General features: G+C 36.9%; 1 protein-coding gene across 3 annotated transcripts in view; it reads right to left on the bottom strand.

Moving 5' to 3' along the window:
• Positions 1–25,876, bottom strand: part of ORC5 (origin recognition complex subunit 5) — a 69,457-nt gene that overhangs the window by 2,615 nt on the left and 40,966 nt on the right. For all 3 annotated transcript variants that reach the window (XM_052680909.1, XM_052680911.1, XM_052680910.1), the window contains exon 14: positions 2,504–2,616. In XM_052680909.1, the coding sequence (XP_052536869.1) occupies positions 2,504–2,616 (113 nt within the window). The remainder of the gene's footprint in view (positions 1–2,503; positions 2,617–25,876) is intronic.

The raw sequence follows: 25,876 nt of genomic DNA, 5'->3' as shown, positions 1-25,876 counted from the left end.
TAAAAATGCTAGTTATAAAGCAGAAACAAACTGCATTGTAACAAACACCAACCTTATTAGCTAACTGGAACTCAACCACTGTCATAAGAACAAGATCATTAGAGACTACATGAAAAGCTTCATGACGTTCTATGAACATTAAGTCATTCTTACTTCAGCTACAGAAAGATTATGAACTTGAGTTTGAGATCTGTTTATCAGAAATGAAAAGTTTCTTAAAAAGAAATGCCTCAACTGACTTGAACTGAAAATGTAAATACTACATAGTAAAAAGCATGGGAATTTATCTGCAAAGGCTGAACGTATGTAACAGAACAGAGAGAGACATGGAGCTCTATAGTATTAAACTGAAAGACCCTGGATTGGAAGAGGTTACCACACTAAAAGCCACCTGAAAGACGACTAAGTTTGCTACTCTTTTCCAAAAGCAGGTGGGTTTTGGCTTTAAAAAAAAAAAAAAAAAAAAGCAGACTCCATTCTTGCTCTAAATAAATAAATAGATAAATAAATAAATGCTGAATACCTTGAATAGGGGTGGGGAGAGGAAGAAGAGAGCACAATTGCCTGTCCTATTCTCTTGCAGAAATAAGTTTGTCCAGCAGCAACATTGAAATGCTAACAAAGATGAGATCTTTGAGGATTTTGATGACTAAAGTTATTTTAGTGCTACTGTAGTAATGGAGATGAAAGAATCAGGAGACAGTCTGCTTACTCAAAGTGTACTGTGGTTGAAATGCCAAAGTAGTTCCATTTCTTCCACTTCTTCCATTTGTGGTTAAAAACTACAGGCAGCTGCAACGTTAGAGCACAGCTAGCCAATGATCATACATTCAGCCTTTAGCAAGTCTCATCAAGACAAGGGAGAAACCCATTTATTGTGGCTTCATGAAACTTTTAATCTCAACTATGTCTTTTTTAAGGATATAATAAAGACAGTGGGTTGGAAAAAAACTCAAAAATGTGTAACAAAGGAATAATCACAGAAAAAACAAAACAGGATTAAAGAACAGTCCAACTTTAAAATGTCAGATCACTTAAATGGACCTATTTGCGCAGCTTATACACACTCCCAAATTACTTGGGGGTGGGGAGGGAATTGCTGACTTCTTCATAACTTGTATGAAAAATCAGTCAGGATACATGCATGCACATCTGACCTAAAGGCCAGAGCAATGTGCTGTGCACTGAGGTTTGAAGTGACAACTTCTCTATCAACTTTCTCTGTTAAACATGAGCTGCATAGCCCAAGTTTTGGTCCTGTTTTCTTTCCACCTGTACTGTATGGCAACTCTAATGGAGTCCACAAAGCTTCAAAGGATGTTGAAGTTGTAGGCAAAGGGCCATCATTTCAAGAATTTGAGAACTCATAGTACAGAGTTTAGAACTGGTTTCTGTACTCATAGTAAGTCAGAGCAGAAGCAAGAGCATGGGGATGTCTGCACACAGTGATCCATGTTGCCAAACAGATGGTCTGCTGTACTTGGTACCAGTGGGAGCTTTTTCAGGGCATCATTCACATGTGACTTTATTGCGGGGAACAGCAAATTGATGTAGCAAAGCCCTGGAGATGCTAGCAGTTATGGCCCAGCCAGGTCTGAACAAGATGAAGTTTTGCTTCACTGTGCCTATGTGGTTCACTGACTGGACTATCAGACATTTTGTAGCTCAAGGAATCAACCTGTGTACTGAGGATAGGGGATATAGTCTGAAACACAGATTCCTCTGAAGTCCCATATTACAGAGGAGAGGTGGCCTTCATAACCTTTTCCTTTTTGCCACGTCATTCCTGGGCTCTGGTCTGGCTACATATTCTTTTACCAAGACCTGCTAATTGAGCTGGCTGCAGCAACATGTGTGAGGTAATACTGTTTGGATTTCATGTCAGTGAGACATCAGTTGGATTGCTGCCTATATATTGCATGCAGTTCTGTCTGTAATTTATCACCATCTCTCCTGATGCATCTGGAACTGCTCTCCAACTCCCAGACTGAAGGCTCTGAAGGAACAGGTAATTACTACCTTTGACGTATTTACACTGAATTACTGAATTAGTCTGTATTAACTACAGAACAGACAACATGGAAGATTTTTTTTAACGTAGGCAGCTTTTGTATAAGTTGTAAAATAACACTTCTGAGAATTAAATATCAATTTTGGACATAATGTGTCTCTGGTAATAAAATGGATTGCTGTTTTAGATCAGTATATTCACAGGAACTTCCTGACTTTCATTAAACACAGAGACAGTATGTTACCATGACACACTAAAGCAGTTCCTTGGCCTACTCCTGTCACTCTAAGATAGCTGTTTTTCAAAACAGGATTGAAACTTATCTCAAGTTCAACACCTCCTGTAGATAAGACTCATTCACTCACTCTTCAAAGATATCCACAGATACCCATTCTGATCTGCAGAGAGCTAACATAAAGACTGGGAAAAATACAGGTTTTAAGTCTCATTCAGACTGGCACATACAACACTAAGGGTCTCTAGAAGGCTCACCGGGCAATAGCTCTGATGAAGTCCAGAGATACGGTACATTTGTATCGGGGTCCATCAAGCTGGTCATTGTTGCCAACCACGGACAACAACTGGAGAGTCACAAGGGAGGTGATCTGCAAACAAGAAACATCAGTAATATGAATCATTTTTGCTAACATGAAGAGCAGTGGCAATCTTTTTTTTTCCTATTTGTCATCAGTGCGTCTTCCAAGTTACAATATTCTCGTACTTCAGAAAGTTACTCTTAGTTTCTCACTGATTTTCACATAGTACTGGAACTAGAAAACTCAGGAATGTCTGTACATTTTCTCTATGACATTTTCAGCACAGGCAGTGAGGCATACAAGCTAAATCCTTCAAATCAAAGTTATTCTGGAGTTCTGATCAGAGAGAGGAAGATCTTGGGGGAGAACATCAGGCATGAAGTGAACATCTTCCAAATCTCTGCCTGACAGCCAGGACAGACTTTGATTCTCTTTCCTTTGTATCTAAAGACCTCCTCATCAATTTTCACACTCAAAGTTGAATTTTCTTGTTCCAGCTCATACCACATTTTGAACACATGGTTAGTATCATTCTATTCCAGCTAAAAGAAAGGAATTCAAAGGTCGGAAAGAAAATGCCTGAAGACCACGTGCTTAAAATAAGTAGTGCCTGAAAGGACAGAAATTTGCCTATAACAACTCATGCAGTGCCTTGGCAGAGCTGCTGATTATTGCAGCGGTACAGCAATGTACCAGCATATTTGTCACTGTCTTCTTCTTCCCAGGGATGACTGCAGTATCACCAAAGTGCAGTCAAAAGACGTCAGCACTGAATACAGTCAGGCTGTTCTGCCTCAGGAAAGAATCCTGCAGTGATTCTGCTGCCGCCCTACCACCACCCCTGGGAAAGAAATAGGTAAAAGCAGAGAACGAGAAAATATTTCCCTAGCCTTTGCAAAAGATGCTGCTGACAACTCAGTGCAACAAGAATTGGTATCTCAGCACAGCCCTACTTTTCTGAAAACAAACAAGCAATCACCACCACAAAACAAAAGGCTATGATCTGCTTCTGTGTAAAGATAATAATACAGTAAGGAATATCTGAAGCATGAACGTATTGAGAAAGAGCATCAATTCAAAACTTTAAGGAAGCACGTGCTATAAAAGATAGCAAGTATCAGAATCAATTAAAAAAAACCCTAACTCGGTAATAACCCCACTCTTCCACTGGAAGTGAACTTTGTCTTCAAAAGTGTGCCAAAACTTGCAGGAGGTACAAATTTCCCTCATGTGGACATGATATGAAAAAATGACACTTGTGGAGAATACAAAAAAATACAAGCATCAAGAATGGGGCAATCTTTTACATGAGTTTGTGCTTAACTTTCTTGTATATGGCATTAGGCAACAGTAATTAGGATGTCATCTTTCTGTAAGGTATTTGGAGTCTGGTTAAGGAACACAGGCCTCCCTCTGCTCACCAAGACAAAGACTTAATTCAGCTCAGTAAATCACATTAAAGAGAAGCAGATGATTTACAAATTATTAGTGCTGAAAGCTTAAGAAAACTGAACTTGCTATAGTGTACATGGCTCAAAACACAGATCATTAATCATTTTGGACTTGTTGTTGAATAGTAACCTATCTCAAACTTGTTACGTGTTTGTTTTCTTAGAATACTCATGAGTTTGAAAGCATATTTTTCTACACTCTTCATCCAATAAAGTCTTTATTAGCTAGTGAAGAAACACAATGTAGTAGTCTGCTGTTGCAATTACTGTTTTATATCCCAGTGCCCCATTACTGTCTAATCACTTCTGTGATATGCACTTGCAGCTGGCCTCATGTTCAGGAATTACCAGTGAAGGAACTGCAGAAGGCTCCTCAAAGCCTCCAATGAGCCCAGCAAAAGCCTAGAGATAGCTTGGAGCTATTGCAGTTCTGTGAGATGCAATAGTGACTCTGCTGCTGCATTGCAAATGTTCCAGCCATGATTTAATAGCAAATCATAACTGATTTTTTTCCAACTATCACCAAATGCCACACATGTAACATAACGTCAGCAGTATAAAATTCCTTACTGAAGGCTGACACTAGAAATCCAAAAGCGTCAGACTACAGGAGAAGTTTCATTAATGTTTCAGATCCAATACTACCAGACACAAGGTTTCTGATCATGTCAGAATTAGTTAGTAAGCAAGCCACATTTTACTCATTTCTTTGAAAAGTCCTGCACTTATTTAGCTTAATAAAAATGTCATCATAGTGAATGTCTGAACACTGAGCTCCGTAATTGAGACTGCTTAAAAAGGAAGAAGTAGACAGAATTGCTGTTTTCAATTCATGCACGTTTTTAATTAATTCAGGTAGGAAACAGCTCTCTCCCTGAAGAGGCTCAGAACTGACAAAAACAGAGTCCATATCTCAGGGAAGCAGCCCTGGGATCAGGCCACCTACAGAAAGTCAAAGGTTACATTCCAGAATTCCTAACTTGCGAGTCTTCAGAGTAGAATTCAAGACATAGCTAGATATCTGCTCCATACATGGAGACAGGCAGAGATCTCAGGAGGACACATGCAAGAGCCTCCATGTGGGTCTGTGGGCAGCAGCCCAGAGCTCTGTTTGCACAGCTTTCTCAACAGGTTCAGGAAAAATCAAAACCAAGGGTTTTATGAGGGTTCTGTCACACAGCAATAACTTTTTTTGGTTTCCCTGTTTCCTGTTTTATACAAATACAACACAACACTTCCATGGGTAGGCCAGCGACAGAACGGGCTGACGCACACTTCTGGCAGTAAGCTGTTTTGTCAGAAGATTCAATTTTGCTACAACTGGAATTAAGTCTCTGAAGCATTTTGCGCTCAACCCATCTAGCTAGATCTGATTCATAGGAAAGATGACTTTCTTCATCAGTTATTATATCATCTAGGTCACAGAAGGCTCGATTTTCCCTCACATTAGGGATTTGGGCTCCCTTAGCTGAGCATCTGGAACTTACCTGGGGCATGGGTAACTTTAGAGGTAACTTATTCTTAAATGAAGAAATGTCATCATATTTGGAAAAAATAAAAGAGTAATTATACTTCTTAGCACAAAGAAGTGTTCAAAGCTTTTTTTTTTTTTTTCCTCCTTAAATACTGTGCATACAGTGGCTGCATTTCATTGTCACAAAAGCTGGAAAAAAACATCTGGCAAGAAGAGCCTAGCAACTAGCCAGAAGAATTGTGTGGGTGACATAAAAGAAGAATATTTACTGAGAATCTTCTGAACAAAGGAAATTACAGTTGGGAGAAATATTTTAAAGCTATTCATAAAATTAAAGCTCTATGTGGCAATAATTTAACACCAGCAAAAGCTAATAAGTAAATGGAATTTTCTACAAGAGGAACAAGAAAATCTAAAGAAAAGTTAATGGAAACAGAAAAAAGAATAGGTGTCATTCTTATGTTCTAAAATAAACCAGGACTGAGCTTTCTTCGGAATGCATTTATGTGAGAAACCTGCTGCTGAAAGCCTGGCTGCAAGGTGGGAATACCCACAAATACATGGCCAGTTGTTGCTGCAGTGACCCCTCAGAATGCCTCTGAAGATTCGTTGGTCAGAGACAGACATGGAGAAACCTCTGGAAAAAACACAGAGTAACCCACCAGCCATCCTTAAAGGCTGCCTTTTTCCTATCAGCCTGAGCTAACAGACGGCCTTGCATCATTCCCCCAGAGAAACAAAGGCAGGCTTTGTTAGCATGCTGCTGCGAGGGGGCAAGAAGAATTCCAGAAGTGAAAGCTGTCCATGGGGAAAGGCCAGGCTCTTCCCATCGACACGGCATGCCTGAAAGCACTGACAGAGGTGCAGAACACAACTGAATTCAGAACAGAGGTACAGGCACACATAGGTTTGGTTTGGTTCTGTAACAACAGACTACCTCAGGAAGAAGTCTGGATAAATCGTGTGGCATATCTTGAAGTTAATGGATAAACCTAAAGTGAGAAAATGACGTTGACTGCTGTAAGAGATGTGACTGAAGTATCACCAAGTGGAACATTCTAAACTGGACTAGACAAAACTGCTTTAGGAATAAATCTCAAACTGGCAGAGATGTACTGGATGATCTACAAGGTATTTTTCATCTCCACAGTCTACGATTTCTAATTACCTTGCTGTACTATTAACCACAACTCTTAAGTCTCGGTTACTTTCTGAAACTGACAGCTTTAACCTATTTTATAATTCTGAACCTCAAACCAGTCAAGGTATTAAGAACTTCCATAATTTAAGCTATAATACTCGGACAAGAGTACTATATTATTTCACAATCATTAAAATTTATATGCACCCAAGTACTCTGCAGTACCGCCACCACACAGCTCTCAAAGCACAAATCAGCTTGTGCACTTGTAGTGCAACTCAAGCACATGATAAAGCTGCAGCTGCTCAGTAAGACAGTCTGAAAACCAGATGCTATTTAGAAAGCACCTTTCAGTCAGCATGACTGCAGAACTAGTCTCCTGGAGCTGAATTCAATGACCCCAGCACGAATTACGTGAGCAGAAAAAACAACCACTCAAAATGATTTCAATCAAAATTATATCCAGAGTATGTTCAGTGTGCCAGCCCTGGTAGGAAAGCCAACAAAAGGGAAGTTAACGATAGAAATAGCAATTAGATACATTTAAGCAAGCAACTGATCAAAACTGTTGTTATAAAAATTACTAAAAGTAAATCAATATTTTTCTGAATGCTTACACTTCAACAGACAGTTAAATACTTTGTAAAGTATTTTGTCAAATTTTCCATTGGTAGTGAGTCAAAGTTTCCATTCTCAGTAGCACTCCAATATTTCTAACTACACACCATACCATTCTTGCCTTATTCTTTACCCTGTCAAACTGCTTACAGCCTTTAAGTGTACAGTTAAAGGTTCACTACTATAAGCTTCAGTTGTCATCTTTGTCTCAGCTTAAATTATTCCTTCTCTTTTTCAACCATCTTCTGAATGTAACCCTAATGTTTCTGGCCAAAGCCAGAGAGATATCCCAGACATGGCTCCAGGGGAGGAACACTGTTGTCTTCCCACTGGTAACACACATGGGTGTCTCAACAAGATGCTGCAGTGCATGGCAGATATATTTGTCCCTGCTGTGCAACTGTAAGGTATCCAATCCCCTTTAGAAGCCCTTTTTTTTCTTTTTTTCTTTTTTTTCTATGAATACTTGTGCTGTTAGGTTCCCCCCCCCCCCCCCCCATACCAGTTATTTTTGCATTTCTTTTCATATTTTTCTGTTGACTCTATACATCACACCACATACATTTTAAGTAATCTCTGCACATTTCATCAATGGGTTGACAGTACTTTACAGAAGACTTTCTCAGATGGAGCAATCAGATCACTGGCACTGATAATTAACCTGAACAAGACAAAAATGGTGGCAAATTCCAGATGTGACAGCATAATTGTCACTAAATGTTCAACAAGTGAGCTCAGACCACTTTGTTACTTCTAAAATCTTACACTACTTAGGCTTGCTGGCTTTTTTTGTTTTTTTTTTTTATTAAACATTTTATTTTTATACCCATTTAAGAATTGTAAAATATTTGCTTTCTCAATATGCTTAGCTGTTACCAGGTTGCACTTTTGACAGCATGGCAGGCAGGGAGATTTGCATCATATTCTCTTTTAAAAACTATCACGCAATCTCCCTACAATTCTACTTTCAGCTTTCAATCTTAAGTATTTCCTGGATCATGATCATGCTGTGTTATTGAAACCATTAGGTCACAGCATTTTTTTCATGAGTGCACTATATTTTATCATAAAAGCAAGAAACATTTTCTCTCTAACACAATGACTCCCATAGAAGACTTTTTCAGAATCCCAGGAAATTTGCTTCGGGTTCTTAACTCATTTTATTCAGGACCAATTTACATGAGTACAGTGCTTTCAGTCAAATCTTTGGCACTTGTTATTCTGCATCTCTGTATTATGGTCACCTCTGACTTCATTTATAGATTTAAACAAGTTACATTTTTGGCTCTTTCTTTGGCCACTGTCCCATTGGTAGCTCAGTCCTTCACTAAACCAGACAAAACTTTCAACAATTCTTACACTTTTAAAAAGATGATCCTTCTGTTTTCAGAAAAAATGTTTACTTACTCTTGAATTTTATGCTGCTCAGCCCACTAGTTTGTACCATACCATCTGAAACGTATTTCAGGAACATCTTCAAGTAGAAAACTTTCTTAAGCCCATGGCGTAGAATCTTGAATGTTTACATTACAAAATTCCTTCAGTTTCCGTTATATGGGTCATAACCACCATTCCCATATGGTATTTTTCCCACTGTATAAACAATGTGTATCACTTGCCTTGTTGCACTCTGTCTAACTTTGTGTCCCACTTACGCTAAATATTTGACAAAACGTGCTGCTGATCTCATAGGCTGATTCAAGGCGTAAGTGTGAATCTTTCACTTTTTTTCCTTCTCCCCTCCTCCCATCCTGTAAATCACTCACCTTTCAGACCATTTCAGCATACTAGAAGCTTTCTATTTCTACTACACTCCTGTAAATCAGCTTCCTTGATGGCTTTTCTCTTCAATCACAAGTAAAGCCTATGTATTTTTTTCCTTCAAGAAGACATCCTTACCTTTCCCTAGAATTTATATTCTTTTTTATAATCAATTCTCTTCAAATCTGTCATCTACATCTTTTTGTTTGGTGACTATTTAATTTATAGAATCACAGAATGGCTCAGATACCTGCAAATCTTGAGTCATCAGTGCAGCATCCTTTCATCTTTCCTTTACCATATTCCCACCTGTACTTTCTCATTATCTCTAGCCTTCACATCTTCACTTTCAAAAAACATTAAAAAAAAATCCACAACTTTTTAAAATGCAGTGAAAACAAGGCTCCTGTTTAATGGATACTGAAACAAGGTTCAGTAAACACCCCAGGAAAATAAAAAGGTAAGATAAAAAAGTAAGCAACAAAAGCACAGGAGATGGCATTTCTTCAAATATGCAGTTAGTCTGTGGCACACCTGGCCAATGGAAGTTCAGTGAGGTGATACAGGGTTTTATGAAGTTAAGAAAGTAGCTTAATACAATCCATACAACCATGGGCTGTTAAGCACAAAGACTGTCAAATCTGCAGCAAAGAGCTGAGCCACGCAGAGTGAGAAGCCATAATGTATGCCAGACAAATTCATCCTATGTTTGCCAGTTGTATATTCTTCCCTATGTGTCTGATATGAACTAGTAGCTGTTACGACACATTCACCAGAGGTTATATAACAAATCAATAAATATCAACAAAATCTGATCTTCTACATCCTATTACTTTGTATTTCCCCTTCACCCTTCTCTTGGGTCTCCACACGAACTTCCTCAATATTAATCACCCTATTTTCTCCACAGCCTGAAGTCTGGGGAAAAAAGTAAAAATAAAATTTGCTTCTTCCTACCAGCTTCCAGAGAAGTGTCAGATATCTCAAAAGCAGTGAGAGCATTCGTCTTGCCCATATAATTGTCACAATAACAGAACTTTCTGAAAGCAATTTAATAATTAATTCATTTTTGAACTATTCTTAGATGGTTCTCCAGAATTATAAATGAATTTATTCTCCATTGTTTTTACTTGGTAGTTAAATTTGGAGAAAGATCCTTTTTCTCTCAGAACATTTACTTTAGCATTAACTCAGTGTGCAGAAGGAGAAAGAGAACAATAGAAGGCAATTCACAACGATGTTAAAGAACTTTGTCATCTACCCCGAGAGGCACGCTAAAAATTTGCTTAAATAATTTTATCTCAAAATACATTTCTGTACCCGAGGATATATGTAAATTTCTTTAGAAATTTGCTAGTCTTGGAACAGACTGCAGTTTATTTTGATCCTCCAAAATGCTGAAAAACAAGAGTTGAATGTATTTAAAATCTGCTGGATGCACACACGTTTGAATCATTCCATAACAACCTGGGGAAAGCAGTCCTAACCACAGGGTCTACAGAGACAAGTTGTAGACAGATGATTCAAAAGTACTTGCCTTTCTCTTTTGAATTTTAAAATCAGAGCAAACAAAGATGGTAAAGAGTCAAAAGAACACCTGGGGAATGATGCTTACAGTTCTTTTAATTACTTAAGTCTGGCAGCTTCACAACATGGACACCAAGCAAAGGCTGGCTATTTTTCAAGGCACAGGCAATATGGAAGTATCTGTCTGCCTCTCTGTAACCCCACCATCCCAGATTCATTTCCGCAGAGCTCTTACATTCCAAGTGTTTTTCCAGAAGCATTTAAAAAGCTATATTTACAAACATAAGTATGTACACACACACACACACACACACACAGACTGTTTCCCTGAAGAGAACTTTTAATGAAAAAGATACTGAGCACACAATCTTAAATCCTAGACTCCAGTGACTTTTCACCTAGTTGTTAAAATCCCTTATTTACAGCACCTCTGTCCAACAATGGCAGCTTTCTAGATAATGCAAGACAAGTTGGATCCAGAACAGAAGAGACTAACCTTAAACATGCTGTCAAATATGTGTGATAGTGACATGACGTGATACTCATGTTTTAGAAGGCCCCTAAATTTTTAATACTGCCTTCTCAGCAAAATATAGAGCTGTGTACAACTGCTGACCTTTTACTGCTGTTGGCTTTGAAAAAATAACAAAAGCAATGAGGATTTCTGACTTGAACCAAAAATCAGCACTCACTGATTCACAACGCTGTGAACAGAACTCATGAAATTATAAGGATAATTCCCATAATGAGATATTTGGGGGCATCTTCTGAGACAAAATTACCTTGCTTTCTCTAAGAAAAAGATTTTCAAAGCCTGTTAACTGCAGTCTATTTTTTTTATGATTATGATAATTAAGTGTTGAAAGAATATTGATCCAAAGCTTATATAAGGAAAAAAGATTTTAAGAATTTTTAATTAAAACAACTGCTCCAGGAAGATTTGACCTAAATACTTCTGAAATACAAAAATTAGATATTTTATCCACAAGGCTAGATAAATGGTAACGTTTACAGCTGTCCGAAGTAGGAGTTTGCTCCGAAAAAATGACAATTTAAAGAAATTTATTTTGTAGCTTGGGATTACTAAAATCAAATCTAAAATTGTGTTTACTGGTAAAAATCATAGAATGGACCCAAGATCATCAAGTTCCAACACCACTGCCACCTCCAGATCTGGTACTAGACCAGGCTGCTCATGGCCCCGTCCAACCTTGAAAAAATGTTTCTCCTTGGTTTCTTTCTCATATATGGTTTGTTTCTAACAAGCCCCTCTCCCTCGTCTGCAACCTGCCCTCAAATACATACCACGTGTAAGAGCTCAGTGTCTTTAAAGAACTGCCCACAATAACCTATTGTATCCCAACTACTCAAGAGAAGCACTGCATACACTCGAAATTAACAGTACATACATCTCCACACATTTCAGTGGTTCTATAATAGAAACAGACAGCAACAGAAATAAAAATAGAAATAAATTGTATCACTGAAGTGTACAAATACCTCATCCTGGTAAAAAAGATTTCTTCTGTTGCAGTGTGCTGTCTCTTGAAAGGAGCAGCAATACATGCTTAGGAAAGTGTACAATACGACTGTAAGCAAGAGAAATTCCACAACATACACTCCTGGGTAATCTCCATTTCGAGGACGTAAGTAATTACATACAAAATTATTCACACATACGGATCTGATCTGTTGAAATACGGCACTTCATTTTGTTCTCGCATTGTAGAACTGAAGCTAAAAAGATTGCTAAACTGGGAAATTAATGAACCTAATCAACACATTGCAGGAGAAAATTATGATAAGGTTGCATACACTAGGATGAAGACCATCACTCAGTAAGTCAACCATCCTAATTGCTTGAAAAATAACGAAACCCTACTGTAACAGCACAGAAACTAATGGCTGTAATCAACAATAAGAAAATTTTGCTTTGTTTTTTATAAAAATTGATAAGTATGCAGCAAATTTACACTACAATAGTGACTGTGATTTTGTAACATCCATTTGTATTCATCATCCTACAGAAAGTAAAGCTTCCAGTCATCCATGAATTGATGTCATGCAATATTAAAAATTTAACTTCAGTGATCCATTAAATACCTTTCAGATACAATTGCAAAATATATCTATAAATATCCTTAAGCTTCTTGGATAGAGAACCCTGAAAAGTGGGCACAAGTACTAGCGTTGCATCTTTTATTCAGTTGTACTGTTTCATCAGATAAAGAGCATGAAACATCACCTGTCAGCACAACGCATCATCTCTTAGCAATTAATTTGAAAGGAAATAAACTGTTCTGCAAACACAACACTGTTTTTGTATGCAGTTTCCATCACAACTGTTAAATTTGCTAGTTACACAGTGTATCACTTAGCTTTCCCAACCTGGGAAAAAATAGCTTCTAACACATTTGGCAAGCACACATGTCAGGTAGAGAAGTTCACAGTCAACCAAGAAAACAGATGAAGTAGTATGCTGTAATATCTGCTAACTATACAGGGTAAAGAATTTAACTCAGTTTTATCTACAGACAAGTAATAAAATGGGAAGAAAATATCCAGGTTGGGATAGAAGAAGAGACAAACTTTGTATCAAGTTCTGTTACACTTCAAGTAATCTCTTGAAATTGCTCTTTGAATTGCTCTTGGGAGCAATGTGTGCATTCCATCTAAATACTGCAAAAGGAAAGTATGGTGTAAGGGCAGTATGCAGCTAATTAGTATTTGTCCTGCCCTTCCAGGATACAAAGATAACACTATTTAGACTGACAGAAACACTCAAAGATACAACCCTCCTTCATAACTTAAAGCATCTTGCTATAAAGTTTGGATTAAAATTGGTGTAGCTAGTGAACACTGACTATATGGCTCCTATATCATTTTATCATCATTTACGGAGCACTGATGTGATGCACAATGCAATTTCTATATGTAGACCAGGAAAGGATTAATGCACAGAAAAACCAGCACAGGACATCCCACTTTAGTTTCAGAGGAATAAAACGCAATCAAAAAAAAATGCAAGTCTCAAGTTTCTATGACTAATTAACATTGATTTTTTCAGTTGATGGCTGTGCCACTCACGGTGGTTTTTTATTAATCATTGTGTCAAGACTTTTTTGTAACGCTCAGTGATAGTAAATATGATTTTTGAATGTTATCACCATAAAGAAGGTTATACCCCAGAGTGTATCACGTTGATCACTAAACCAAAAAAATCCATGCAAGAGATTAATGAAAAGATGGATGCAAAAGTGCAGGAAAGAATCAAACAATGAGTGAAATCTTTCCATTTTACGGATGAAAGTCACTCTCCCCCTATCTACAGAGGGAGATATAGACTTTATCTACACATACAGCCTCTCTCTCTCTATTCTGTCTACTGCAATGAGAAAAACAGGAGAAAAATGAAACCAAAGCAATTCCAGGGGAAGCAGGTATGATTTGGTAAAGGCAATATAAGTGTCTGATTAAAAGTTCCTTGTTGTTCCATTGACTGTGCTACATCTTGAAGACTTTTCCACCCCTTGAAGGTTTTTCAACAGATAAATAAGTCCCAAAGCTATCTTCTGGAATCTCTTTAGTGAGAAGAAATAACTATCCCTCCTGTACCTTTTAACCTGTCCATACAAGAACTACCACTGCAGTCAACAAATGTTTATAACAAAGAATGGTACCAAAGAATCAGCGGATCAGGGAGCTTTTAGCCTGGTTTTAGCCTGCTGCTTTTCAGTAGGGGAAACTCAAGCAGCAGAGATGAACTGTTGTCTAGGGCTGAAAGCACTCAACTCGAAGGCCTTCCCCTCTGTCACTGAAAAGTCAGACTTGCTCTGCCTGAAGTTCTTGACATGCCCAAGATGATTCATTAAAACAGACCACTGGTGGGAACTCGTTATCAGATCGGGACATCCAAACTGTTCCTTCCGAGGTGCCTGGCAGCCTGCACCCTCTTTAATGGTTATATTTGATTTTACTACAAGAAGTAGCAACCTGAGAAGTGACAGTGGAGATTTCCTTCAAAGTCAACAAGCTACTGTTAAAACTACATCCCCAGTATGCAAGGACATCTTTGTGCCTGCATATCTGGTCTGGCAGAGGCACTACACATCATTAACATGGCTGATTTTATCTGCAAAGTGTAGAGACCTCCTCACCCCAAGAATAATTTAAAGCTACCAACTTTGGAAATCGCACTTCAAAGAATTTCGCACTAAAAAATAAAACAGAACTAATGTTCATAAAAGAAAGACTTTTCTGTCCCTAAAATGATTCCCAATTTATTTTATAACAGAGAAATTATGCAATACGAATGCTACCATGGTAACGACTCACTTTATTCAACAAGAGAAAAAATAATTATCCCAAACCTGTGCATCATGCAAGCACATGCAGTAAATTTAGTGCTGTCCTTTCCCTCCTTGCTATTTTTCCTCTTGCAAAGAGAGATAGATTTTGAATTTATACATTATAGCAAGCCAGGCACCATTTTATTTGTTCCTCCCACTTCTTTGTATATTTTACACCTCTTGAGGGCACGATGTGAAGGACCCACTTACTTACAAAAAGAAAAAGGGATTAATGAATCAGAAATGCTCTTCCCCCTCCTGAGTTAAGTACAGAAGACTCCTATGTAAATGCTTCATGCATTTAAGAAAAAGTGAAGCCCTAAGGCTAGCACAGCACATGCTTAGTATTCACTCAGTATACTGAAACAGGAACCTTACATTTATAGCAAACCAAAAGTTATTAATCTCCAAACATAAATACAATCTGATTTTACTGTTTGGTTCAAATATTCTTTGTGATATTATGTTCTTGACCACATTGTTACATTTTATATACAAGGGGCCATAATATTTTCAGAAGAACAGCATGGATAGAAGCCATACAAATCCAATTACTCTCAATAGAAGTTGTATAGCTAAATCCCTGTGCTTGCCTTTGACATTTTGGAAGCAGTGGGGGAGGTTTTACAAGCAGCGAATGTATTATCCAAAACTCAGTTTTCTCTGAAGAAAAATAAAATAGATAGATGTAGGCATATTCAGATATCAACAAATATTTATGTGACTGTCAGCAAAACCACATTTCCAGCAAAGCAAATGATTTCCTCAGAACTCTACCAAAAATAACAGTATTATCCTGCAACCTGCACAATAAAGCTAAATGCACGTGTGTATTAGTTGGATAAATTATTCTTATTTTACCTCCAGTTTTGATCTTTTTATTTCATTTGCAGTGGATCTGCCTAACAAAATGCTCAGGAATTAATTAAATCTTGTGCTCACAATTAGATGACAACCAAAGCAAAGTGTTTGGGATGTATTCAATTTATGTTTTCAAATGTTACCTTAAAGAAGAGACTTGGAAGTGCTGTTTAAAAAAATGATCTTGTTTGCCATGGACCTTCATCACCTTATTTTTCTTAACCATTTCAATAAACTTAACAGTAAAAACAAAAGTACTCTCACCCAACTTCAGCAATTGGTAGATTTCTTCCATTACTGGGGACAATTCATGTTTAAGCACAGTCACACACACATGCTGAGAAAAATTTTATTTTAATATGCTGCCTTCATGGAGCTGGAGCTCTCCAAACCATCCAAATACAACTTATTTTGATACACTGAAATGTAAGCTGTCACAGTATATCTTTTGTAAATACACACACACCACTAAATGTGATTAACACTCCTTATGAAGTTCTTAAGGAAAGGAAAATTCCAATAGTTCTACTAGTAGAACTCACAATTTCATGTAAAAGAGACCACTCTTAGCTACAGACAAATGCCTCCTCTCTTCCCCAAATCTCTCCAGATTAGTAAAAGGATCTTACATGGTGAGTATAGTATGTAGGTGCTTTTTCCACCTTGAAAGACATTAAAACAAAACCACTAAGTGTGCATGTTTTAAATGTAATTTAACAATTAAATCACAAGAACGTTATAACTTGAAAAGAAGTACAAATGCTTCATTTTACAGTAACGTAATTTCTGCATTTGAAGATACTTTTTGTATGGATACATTTTCCAGTTCAAAAATAATTCACACAAGCACAGCAGAGATGACTTCTTATTCTGTTAAGTAGGAGCATTAAAACAAACAGACAAAAACAAAACAAATCTCACAGGAGGGTTCAGCCTGTGCAGCCCACGCTACACAGCGTTTAGAAGTTTTAAATAAAACTTGTTCTATTTCAAGTTAATTATAACTATAGAAATCCTCAAAGACTGGAATAATAATCATGTTTGTTTTTTTTTTTAAACCTGCAATGGATGACAAAGCTGATACTTCATACTAAACTACTGCCAATAGAAGACATTGCTAGATATAGCAATATTCTGCAGCAGGATGTTGAAAGCCTTACAATCTGACTAGAAAGACGTCTACAAAAACATTAGCATGTTTTAAAAATACACATAATCTACTGGGACAATATCTGAAACGGTAGCTTCTCTGGACAGATGCTCTCCACAAAGCTACCTTTGAATTTTGCAGCTATACAAAGCCGTGATTTCTGGGCTACAGAACTTCAGTGTATTAAAACATTTAACGTAATAAAATATAAGTGATACAATGTTTCATGTTTGAACTGAATTAAATAAGAAACTGTTCTTCAAAGATAAAAACTTATATCCATAAGCCTTCGCCAACGCACAAGGCTCAAATTTCACTCCCCTGACCATGGCACTCACAACCTCAGCTACTTCTATCCCCTCACAACCCCTTCCTGTTTCTCATTACACCACTTGGCACACCACACACCTTCTGTTCCCCAGATGCACATGGGTGAAAACATTCCACACCGCATGGCTGAGTCTGGGTTAGCTCCTGGTGGATGGCCAGCACCAGCTCAAACTGGAAAACCACTGAACAGAAGGCAGTGGTCACCACCCTTCATTACATTTGTTGGACTTTAATGCCTTTGAAACATTCAACTTTCCATCCGTTTTAGTCAGAACCAGATAAGCTAAAAAAGGCGTGGAGGATGTAAACCGACTGCAAGATGTGTCAGATATGCAATGGATGCTACTCAGGAAACCAGGCGAGGAGAAGCTTAAGAAATAAGCAGCCCTCTGAAAAGCTGATACTGTGAAGATATGGAGTAGACACTGATACGTAATCACATTCAAACATACTACAGACTTCTGGTGGGGGTGGAAAGGAACACGGCCAGAGTTTTATCTTCAACAGCTTAGGAAGTACTTCAATTTTACAGATAAAACAAAAACAGTTGGAAGTAGAAGTACAGCAATTCATTAATGAAACACGTATATCCTTTATTTTAAAAATAAATAAATTCAGATATAAACCAAAACCTTCTTCCAAAGAAAAAAAATTTGGAAAACTGGAACAAGTACAAGATTCCTAAGCAGTTTCCTCCAACCAAACCTTCCTGGTGGTCCCCACAAGCAGCTGCTCTTTGAGGGGATCACGGATGAAGCATGGGCAATAGATGTTAATGTATGCAGGATGACCCACTTCACAAATCAACTGTTAGTTGTTCTTTCAGAAATGTAATTTCCATTCAGTTGTCTGATGAAAGAATACCTGACAGTAAGATCTTTCATAGGCTAGGTTATAACCATTATCTAGGCTCAGGGCTTAGATTTTAGTCTCTAAGTGGCAATTTTTTTCATGTGGCAAGCCCTGCCCAAGGGGAATCCCCCGTCCCCCTGCTTGGGGGCTGGCCCATCACCAACTGCAGCCTAGGCTACAATTTCCAGTGGCAGAATGCAGCCTATTCAAGCTAGCATGATTAATTTAACCAAAAAGAAAACCACAAGCAGAGAGAAATGGATTAAAAACCAACAAAACCCTACACACTCATGGTCTTATCTTAGACTTGCCTTGTTAACATTCCCCTTTTTTGAGCCACAGTATTTGAAGCACTCCCTGGGCACTGCCCAATGCTGACACTATAACCTAGTGCCTTCCCAGTCTCCAGCACAACCCAAGGCTGAATTCAGGTATTGTTCCTCCCATCACAAAGCAACTGAAAGAAAGCCACTGCCAGGTTCCCAGAAAGCTGGGGAAATGCTTAACTGAATTTAACCCTTAGTGTTCCCCGTAAGCAGCAACACAAAATCCCCTGGGCTAGAGCTACAAACATCAATAATTTCCAACTTCCGTGTAACTGCTACATGCTACATTTGGAAATACCATTAGACAGGGGCACACAGCAAGGAAACAGTGTTATGAAATAATTCCATTTTCTTCAGTGAGACCAGATGTTAAAATTTTCCTGCAGTGATCTAGTAGCAGAATCAGAGACATAATATGGTTTATTTACTACACATTTTCTGTGTTTTCCTCTAACCAATAAATGTATTTAACTTTCAAATTTGCTCTCTAGATTCTCTGTAATGGGAAAATCCAATAATATTATTTAGATCCAACAAAGGAAAAAGCTAAGACAAAGGAAAATATATGCAAAGTACTGATGGGAATGACTGGCAAACCTTATTTAATCAAGAAGTTAGACTTGCAGAAGTAAAACAGTATTAGCTTATATCAGGTCATCCAAATCTTCAACATACCAATGAAATTATTACTTATCTAAATATGAAGTCAGCTACTCAGTAATGATTATTGCAGACATTATGCTATAACACTGCTATATTTTCATCTGAAATCTTAAGTCTGTCACCTTTACTTCAATATGGAATTAAATAACTTCAAAAAAGATGGCATACTTCAAAATAAATTTAACAATTTTCTGTATGGATTCTCATACGCTTCCTTAACTTCTATATTTTAAGTCTGAGTTGCATAATCTTTTTTAAGTACTGCCACTTCACGTCACATTCCCTGCGCCCTTATAAAGTTGATCAGGTTGATAACTGTGTGTCGTTTTGTACAACGTACTCAGCCATGCTTATACAGCAAGCACCTACAGATAAAACAGAAAAAAATAAATATATTTTCAATGCATTATAAAATAATTGAAGCAAATTATTTGCCCATCTTTTCAAAAACCAGAAAACGTCATTTTCCAAAGGGTTCCACTAATGAGCAGAGAATCATCTCAACACGTCTATCAGTGACCTCAAATACAGAGTTGCTCTACATTAAAGTTATGTCTTGGATGTATGTGTGAGCACATGCTTGGAAAGTTGGGCTTGTTCCAGTACTTCTCTAGGACAGTGCTCAGCTGTAATCACTGCAAAACAAACAAAAAAGAAAAAAGAAAAAACACCAGCAAACAGATGAAAAATACGTGGCCAAAATTCTATGCCCCTGATTTCCAACTGCAACTTCTTCCTATTTAAAACATATTAGGGTTTATCATCAAAATGAGCAGTTTTTCTCTTACTACCTATATACCATGAAGATGACAGTGGTTGACAGTTGTGATGACGCATCTCCATATCACATCTCTAAATACTTATTTTTCTCGTTTATGCATATTTTTGGGTTTTTTGTTTTCCTAAAAGAATATTACTCACAAGGTATTTCCCAACGTAATCTGTCGGAAAAGTTGTAAAACTAGTTTTTTAACATTTGGTTATAAAATAAAATTAATTTAAAACAAATTACACCTCTGAGTTTCAGCATTTTTATTCACATGAATACGACTATAAGCAAGACTATCAACTGATGCAATAGATTCTTTATATAAATAGAACTTGTATAGGTAATACAGATAAGGGCATTGTTCCATTCAGGATGCAGAGGGAGTTAAATCATAAAATATTCAGTTTTAATTAAGATTACCGTATCAAAGGCAAGACTTAATGCAGAACTGAAGTAAGGATGAAGGTTAATGCCTATTCTATCAAGAATTTACATAAATTATGTTTCAGTAGTACACTAGAAGGCTTATATTGTCAATTTTTACCATGTGATATCATAGAAATCCAACACAGAATCCTTTTCTCAAGTTTATTTACGAATGCTTTGTTCACTGAAATTTCAAACAGCTCAAGTAGTAGGACAATCCACTGAAACGTCAGGAGAGTATTACACACTCCAACATCTCCAGCACATTGGCTGTTTTTTGGGGATTTTTTTTTTTAAACAGTACTCAAAGATAGGCTTCACCTCATCTCATTTCATTACTCCTACTTAGACCTCCTTTGGACTTCAAAATGAACCCTTTCTTGCTACTTGAAAGCTAAAAATGCTTTTAGACATTTTCATCATCCCCCAGTAGCTATTTAGCCAAATTAGTATAGGGATCATCCCTCTTGATCTGAGCATCGCCAAGCACACAGATAACTAAATGTAATAATTACGCACGTTCATTTCCTTTAATCTTTCTTCACAAGTCATTCCCTTCTAGCCTTTAATTTTTACCACTCTTCGTGCCTACATCTTCTTTCAAGTGTTAGTATCTTCCAATTATTTTCTTTTCTCTGAAAGCTTTGTATTGGACCATTTCCACTTAAGTATGCTAGTCTGAATTTGTGAATTTATTCTCATTTTTTTCACTAGAATATGTAGGTTGTTCTTTTTGATAAAACATCACACTCAACTTCCCTTCTCTGTTCACAATGAACAACCACAGAAAAAAATTACCTGTACTAAAAACTAGCATCTCAGTTTATTAAAAATATTATAAACATAACTGCCTAATAAATTGAAATTGTTTACATTACTCGTTTCTGTCTTTGGCTATTATTTTCCAGACTACATTCTGTCAGATTTCAGGTACCATTAACTTTGAGAAATTGATCTGAAACATCATTGGCTCCTGGAGTACAGATAACCAATCTTCTTTCTTTGCATTTGTTTCTGCAGACACTCTAGCTACAAATAGAGTTAACTGCATAAAGACTTTAAGGATTATTTATGTCCTGTATTTGTTATTCCTATCATGTTTTCTTACGTTTCTTCATGACCACCCCAAAACACTGAGTTATCCTTAGTGCCCGAGCACAACACAAAGTTACAAAGGCTTCCTTTGAGTCAGACAGATTTGCTCTCATCTGTCTGAAGTGCAGCTCCATGAAGTAAACTCCAGACTGTGTGTAGGCTATTTTAGCTTATTTTTAAATGTAGTTTACGATAACATGATATTGGTTTAAATATGGTTATATAATGACAGAAGTAATTTTAGGGGATTTTTTTTCTTCTAAGCAGAAACTGCCTTGTTAATTCCCCACCTGTACCTCCTTACTTTTCCCAGTCATTAATACATAGTCCAATTCTCATTGTGACCACACAGTAAATATGCTATAAAAAACCAAAGTGGTCAAATCACAGTTCATAGGCTAGTTGTTTTTTTTTTAATGCCCACAATAAGACTAAAACTGTTGAGATCTTGATGCTTTTTATCTTTTATAGGAGGAGGGAAGGAAAAAGCATGTCAAGGATGCACTCATCAACAGACCAGCCAACTTTGCAAGAGCCCGTCAGTCACTACATTTCTTCATCCTTCCCCTTTACTACTTCTCTTGGTTGACCAATGCATTTTATGCCACAGAATCTCACACTGCTAACAGTGAGTCAATAAAGAAAAGATTTTTCAGGTTAAAAAGAAGCACAGAGAGATTACACTGCTGATGTCACTGCTATACCTGTTCAGTGAATCAGAACAGATAGCTTCTATTACCCATCCTTCTAGGCTGTCAGTCTAGCATCTTTCAGAAGTACTAGTCACACAAATTATTAAAAAGCTATATATATATATAGTGTATATTCATAATGTATATATATATACACATACATGTGTATATATATACATATGTGTATATATAGTGTATATATATATTGTATATTCAATACATCATCAGTGTTACACATCCATTAGAGGTCACTTCAGGCTAGAAAATATCTGTTGCAAAACATACTCCTATGCGATTTACTGGTAATAAATAAAAAAGGCTGGAAAAGATAATTTTGTATCAACAGTCTTCAGTTCTATTCTCATATCTCTGCAGTAATCCATTAAGTCAAACTCTTTACTCTCTGTATCAACTACTGAAATTTATTTTATTATATATTATTAATCAGTGCATCTTTTGACTTTCATGTTTCATGCCTGGATATCTAGAACCAACTGCCCTCTTGTTCATTTGGTCTAGGTCACACATGGTCCTCAGTTATTAAACTGAATCAACAGGGATCTCTCTTTCTATGTCTTTTATTAAAACCCCCAGTCAGCACTCTCCCTGGTCTTTATTTTTAAAAACTTGATTTGCATTACACTTTAAGAAATATATATGGACAGGAACAGGCAGGAAAAAAAATTACATATGTAAAATATTATACATGTAATATTTTATATACATATAAATTTTATAGACATGTAATTTATTTTTATATACATATTACATATATAATATTACATTTTACATATGTAAAAAATTACATATGCACAGAGACACCTGTCAGTGTTCTACATGAATAGTTACAAAGAGCTGGCCACAGGTCCTGCTTGAAATGGAAATGTATATTAGCTTGTAATCATATTTAGAATTGAGTATCACTTATAATAGAAGAGATAACAATTTGAAGACTAAAATACAGAATTTTTGGTACTGGGATACTTTCTCTCCACAGGGCTGGCTGCAGGGTAACTGAAGTTCATCAGATTCAAGTAAAATTGTCCCATCACGTTAGTGAAACGTGCTTGCAGACAAGCATCTACATTCTGCTCATCTAGAATATATCTTGAAGTATTTCAATTTTAATTTCCATTGTTAAACTGTGCCTTAAAATCCCATCTAAATAAGCTAAGTCATGTTTTGAAATTTTACCTCTAAAGCACCTTCTGAACTCATATCTGTTTTTTTTCCAATTCTTCTACAAGCTCCTCATGCAGAGGTTACACCCAGACTCCTCATATTTCAAAACGAAAGCAGAAAATCCTACCTTGTCATATTTGGCTTTCTCATGTGAAAAAAGATCACTATTGATGTTTTCCACAAGACAATAAGCTGTGCTACAGTTGCTGTTACTGAAACGTGGTTGAAAGATGTATGGTTCACACAAATTCAAGGATGGAAAATGACAGATCATCATCACAGAATTCTGCAGAGTAAGTGTCTACCAGGAAAATCCTAGCATTAAAAAGACAGAATATAAGCCCTTGTTCTTTGAGATAAATCAAAAGCAGTTCTGCAAACTGAAGGCTGGCACTAGGCTGCCAGCCAAGTAACCTATATATCCCCGAGTATACTACAGTATAATCAGACAACTCAATCCACAGGAGTGATGAAATGAATGGTAGGGTATAAAAATCAACTGCTTTTCCTGCTCTGCATAAGTTTTGACAAGGAACATGACAACCAAGAAGGTACATTTGGTGGTAAATTTTTGGATTGTTTTATGAGTAATTCAGGATACTCGAGAAAAAGAACTTACTAGCCAATATGAGTAATACTTCTTAGTCCTCAGAGGTGGAATAACTTTAAGACAGCTTCAAATGTAAATATTTACTCTGTGGCCATGTAGCTTATGAAGTAAAACTGGTACCTCAAGGATGCATGTCACTGTAATCTAATAAACATAAAAAACTGTCAAAATCAGAGAACTTTCAGAAGACCACATCTACAACAGGGTGCACGAGATGATGTTCTCTGTGTGACCATTTCTCTCCATTAACTAGAAACTCACGCTACCGACTAGCTTAGATATGTGTGTAGATATATGAAAAGATATATGTAGATATAGATATATGAAAAGTACAATGAAGACAAATCTGATTTTGCTTCCATCCTCCATTCTCCTTCACCTTTTGAGAATTGGATGCACAAGATATCAGGACAGAGACCGTGCATAGTTCCTATTGTATCTTTTTATATCTGGCACCAATTTCAGCTTTTAGAATAACACTTTTGTAGCAGATTCATTTGTTCAGTAGCCAAGTCACGGGCATTTTTTCTTAAAAACAACAACAAAAAACACTTTTATGGAATCAAACTTCTGCAAGTCTAAGCTACGTTAGGACATTTTAGCTTATCTTATGACTCCTCCACATTTTAAAAAGCAGTATTTGTAATGTTCATTTGGAACATATACTTTTCCTATTTTTTAGATTTACATGTACCCTGTTGTCAGTCTTCCACATTGCTTCCCGCATCTATTTGTCAATTTTCATTTCCATAGATGGAGAAGAGGGATTATGTCAATTCTTAACCACTCTTTGTCTGTCAAGAGTCATTTTTTTTGTCAAGTTTCATATTTTGAAATCCTGCCTTTCAAATTAAGTGTAACGTAGCTGCTGTTGCTTTTATTGAAGATGCTGTGTCAAGCGACTCTATTCCACATCAAATGAATAGAAAGCAGCAGAGGGTCCTTGCAGGAGGAGGAGGGATGTCAAGTAGAAAGTCAGTGGCTTGAACTGACTGCAGCTGGCAGGGCAGAAACAGTACAAGTATCCACTGAAGTGATCCAACATATTCTTTAATACATCATTTTGCTACCTTGCACTCTATCAGTGTACAAGTACACAGCCTTGGTACCTTCCTTGCAATCAAAAATTTAAAGAGTTCTCCTGGTACAGATACAATGCTACAGGTTTATTTCACATGTGATATGAAAGAAACCTGTAGTGAAATGACAGATGAGGGGCAAGAATCTAAAAGAGAATATAATCTAGAAAAGGAGATGCAATAGCACATGAAGCAGGAGGACAGAGACCTTATCAGAACCATTCTGAGGAAAGTACCAGTAAAAAGAAGTTTTTAAGTTTACAGTCAACTTCTCTGCTAGTGACTGTGAATCATTTTTGTGCCATTTATGTGTAATTATATTCAGTTATAATCATTACTGTATGTGCAGAAAAGTACAAGTCCCATGTATAAGTTAAGGCTTGAAAAATGAAGACCATGTCAGAATATCTGTGCCCCTACAACCCTGCTGAGGGAAGTGCCAAAGAAGAAGTAAAGCTATTTAGGTAAAAAAGACAATGGCAGTACAAAGTAAGAGAGGTAAAACTGGCCTTGGGTAGTCTTCAACTCGGAAATAGTTATAGTCACAAGGGCAGTGTAGAAACCGGGACATGATGTTGCGATTTGACCCGAGTCCTGTCCTAGTCTTGACACTGTATTTCACTGAACGAGGTTCCATACAAATTCTCAGTAAGGAGATGGCTCCTTTTCCCAGTCTGTGATGCACATTAGCAGAGAAATCACCCAAGTTATTTTTAAAAAAAAAGAACAACAAAATTTATGAATAGTGTTTATGATGTCACCTGGGTGTTCAACAGTCCCATACCACACAAGAGATTTGCAAGAGAAGCAATAAACTCTACCTTCACTCTCCAATTTACTTTATCTCGATGTTGTATCCTAAGTCATTTTGATGAATAGCTGGTAATTCTGGAACACATTATGTGCATACAGTAAACAGTTAAAGGAAAGTGATTAGAAAACTTATCATACACAAGCTGTTTTTAGATATGTA

This window comes from Tympanuchus pallidicinctus, unplaced genomic scaffold (genome assembly GCF_026119805.1).
Source record: "Tympanuchus pallidicinctus isolate F22 unplaced genomic scaffold, pur_lepc_1.0 scaffold19, whole genome shotgun sequence".
Taxonomy (NCBI): domain Eukaryota; kingdom Metazoa; phylum Chordata; class Aves; order Galliformes; family Phasianidae; genus Tympanuchus; species Tympanuchus pallidicinctus.
This window is presented reverse-complemented; position numbering and strand designations above follow the sequence as displayed.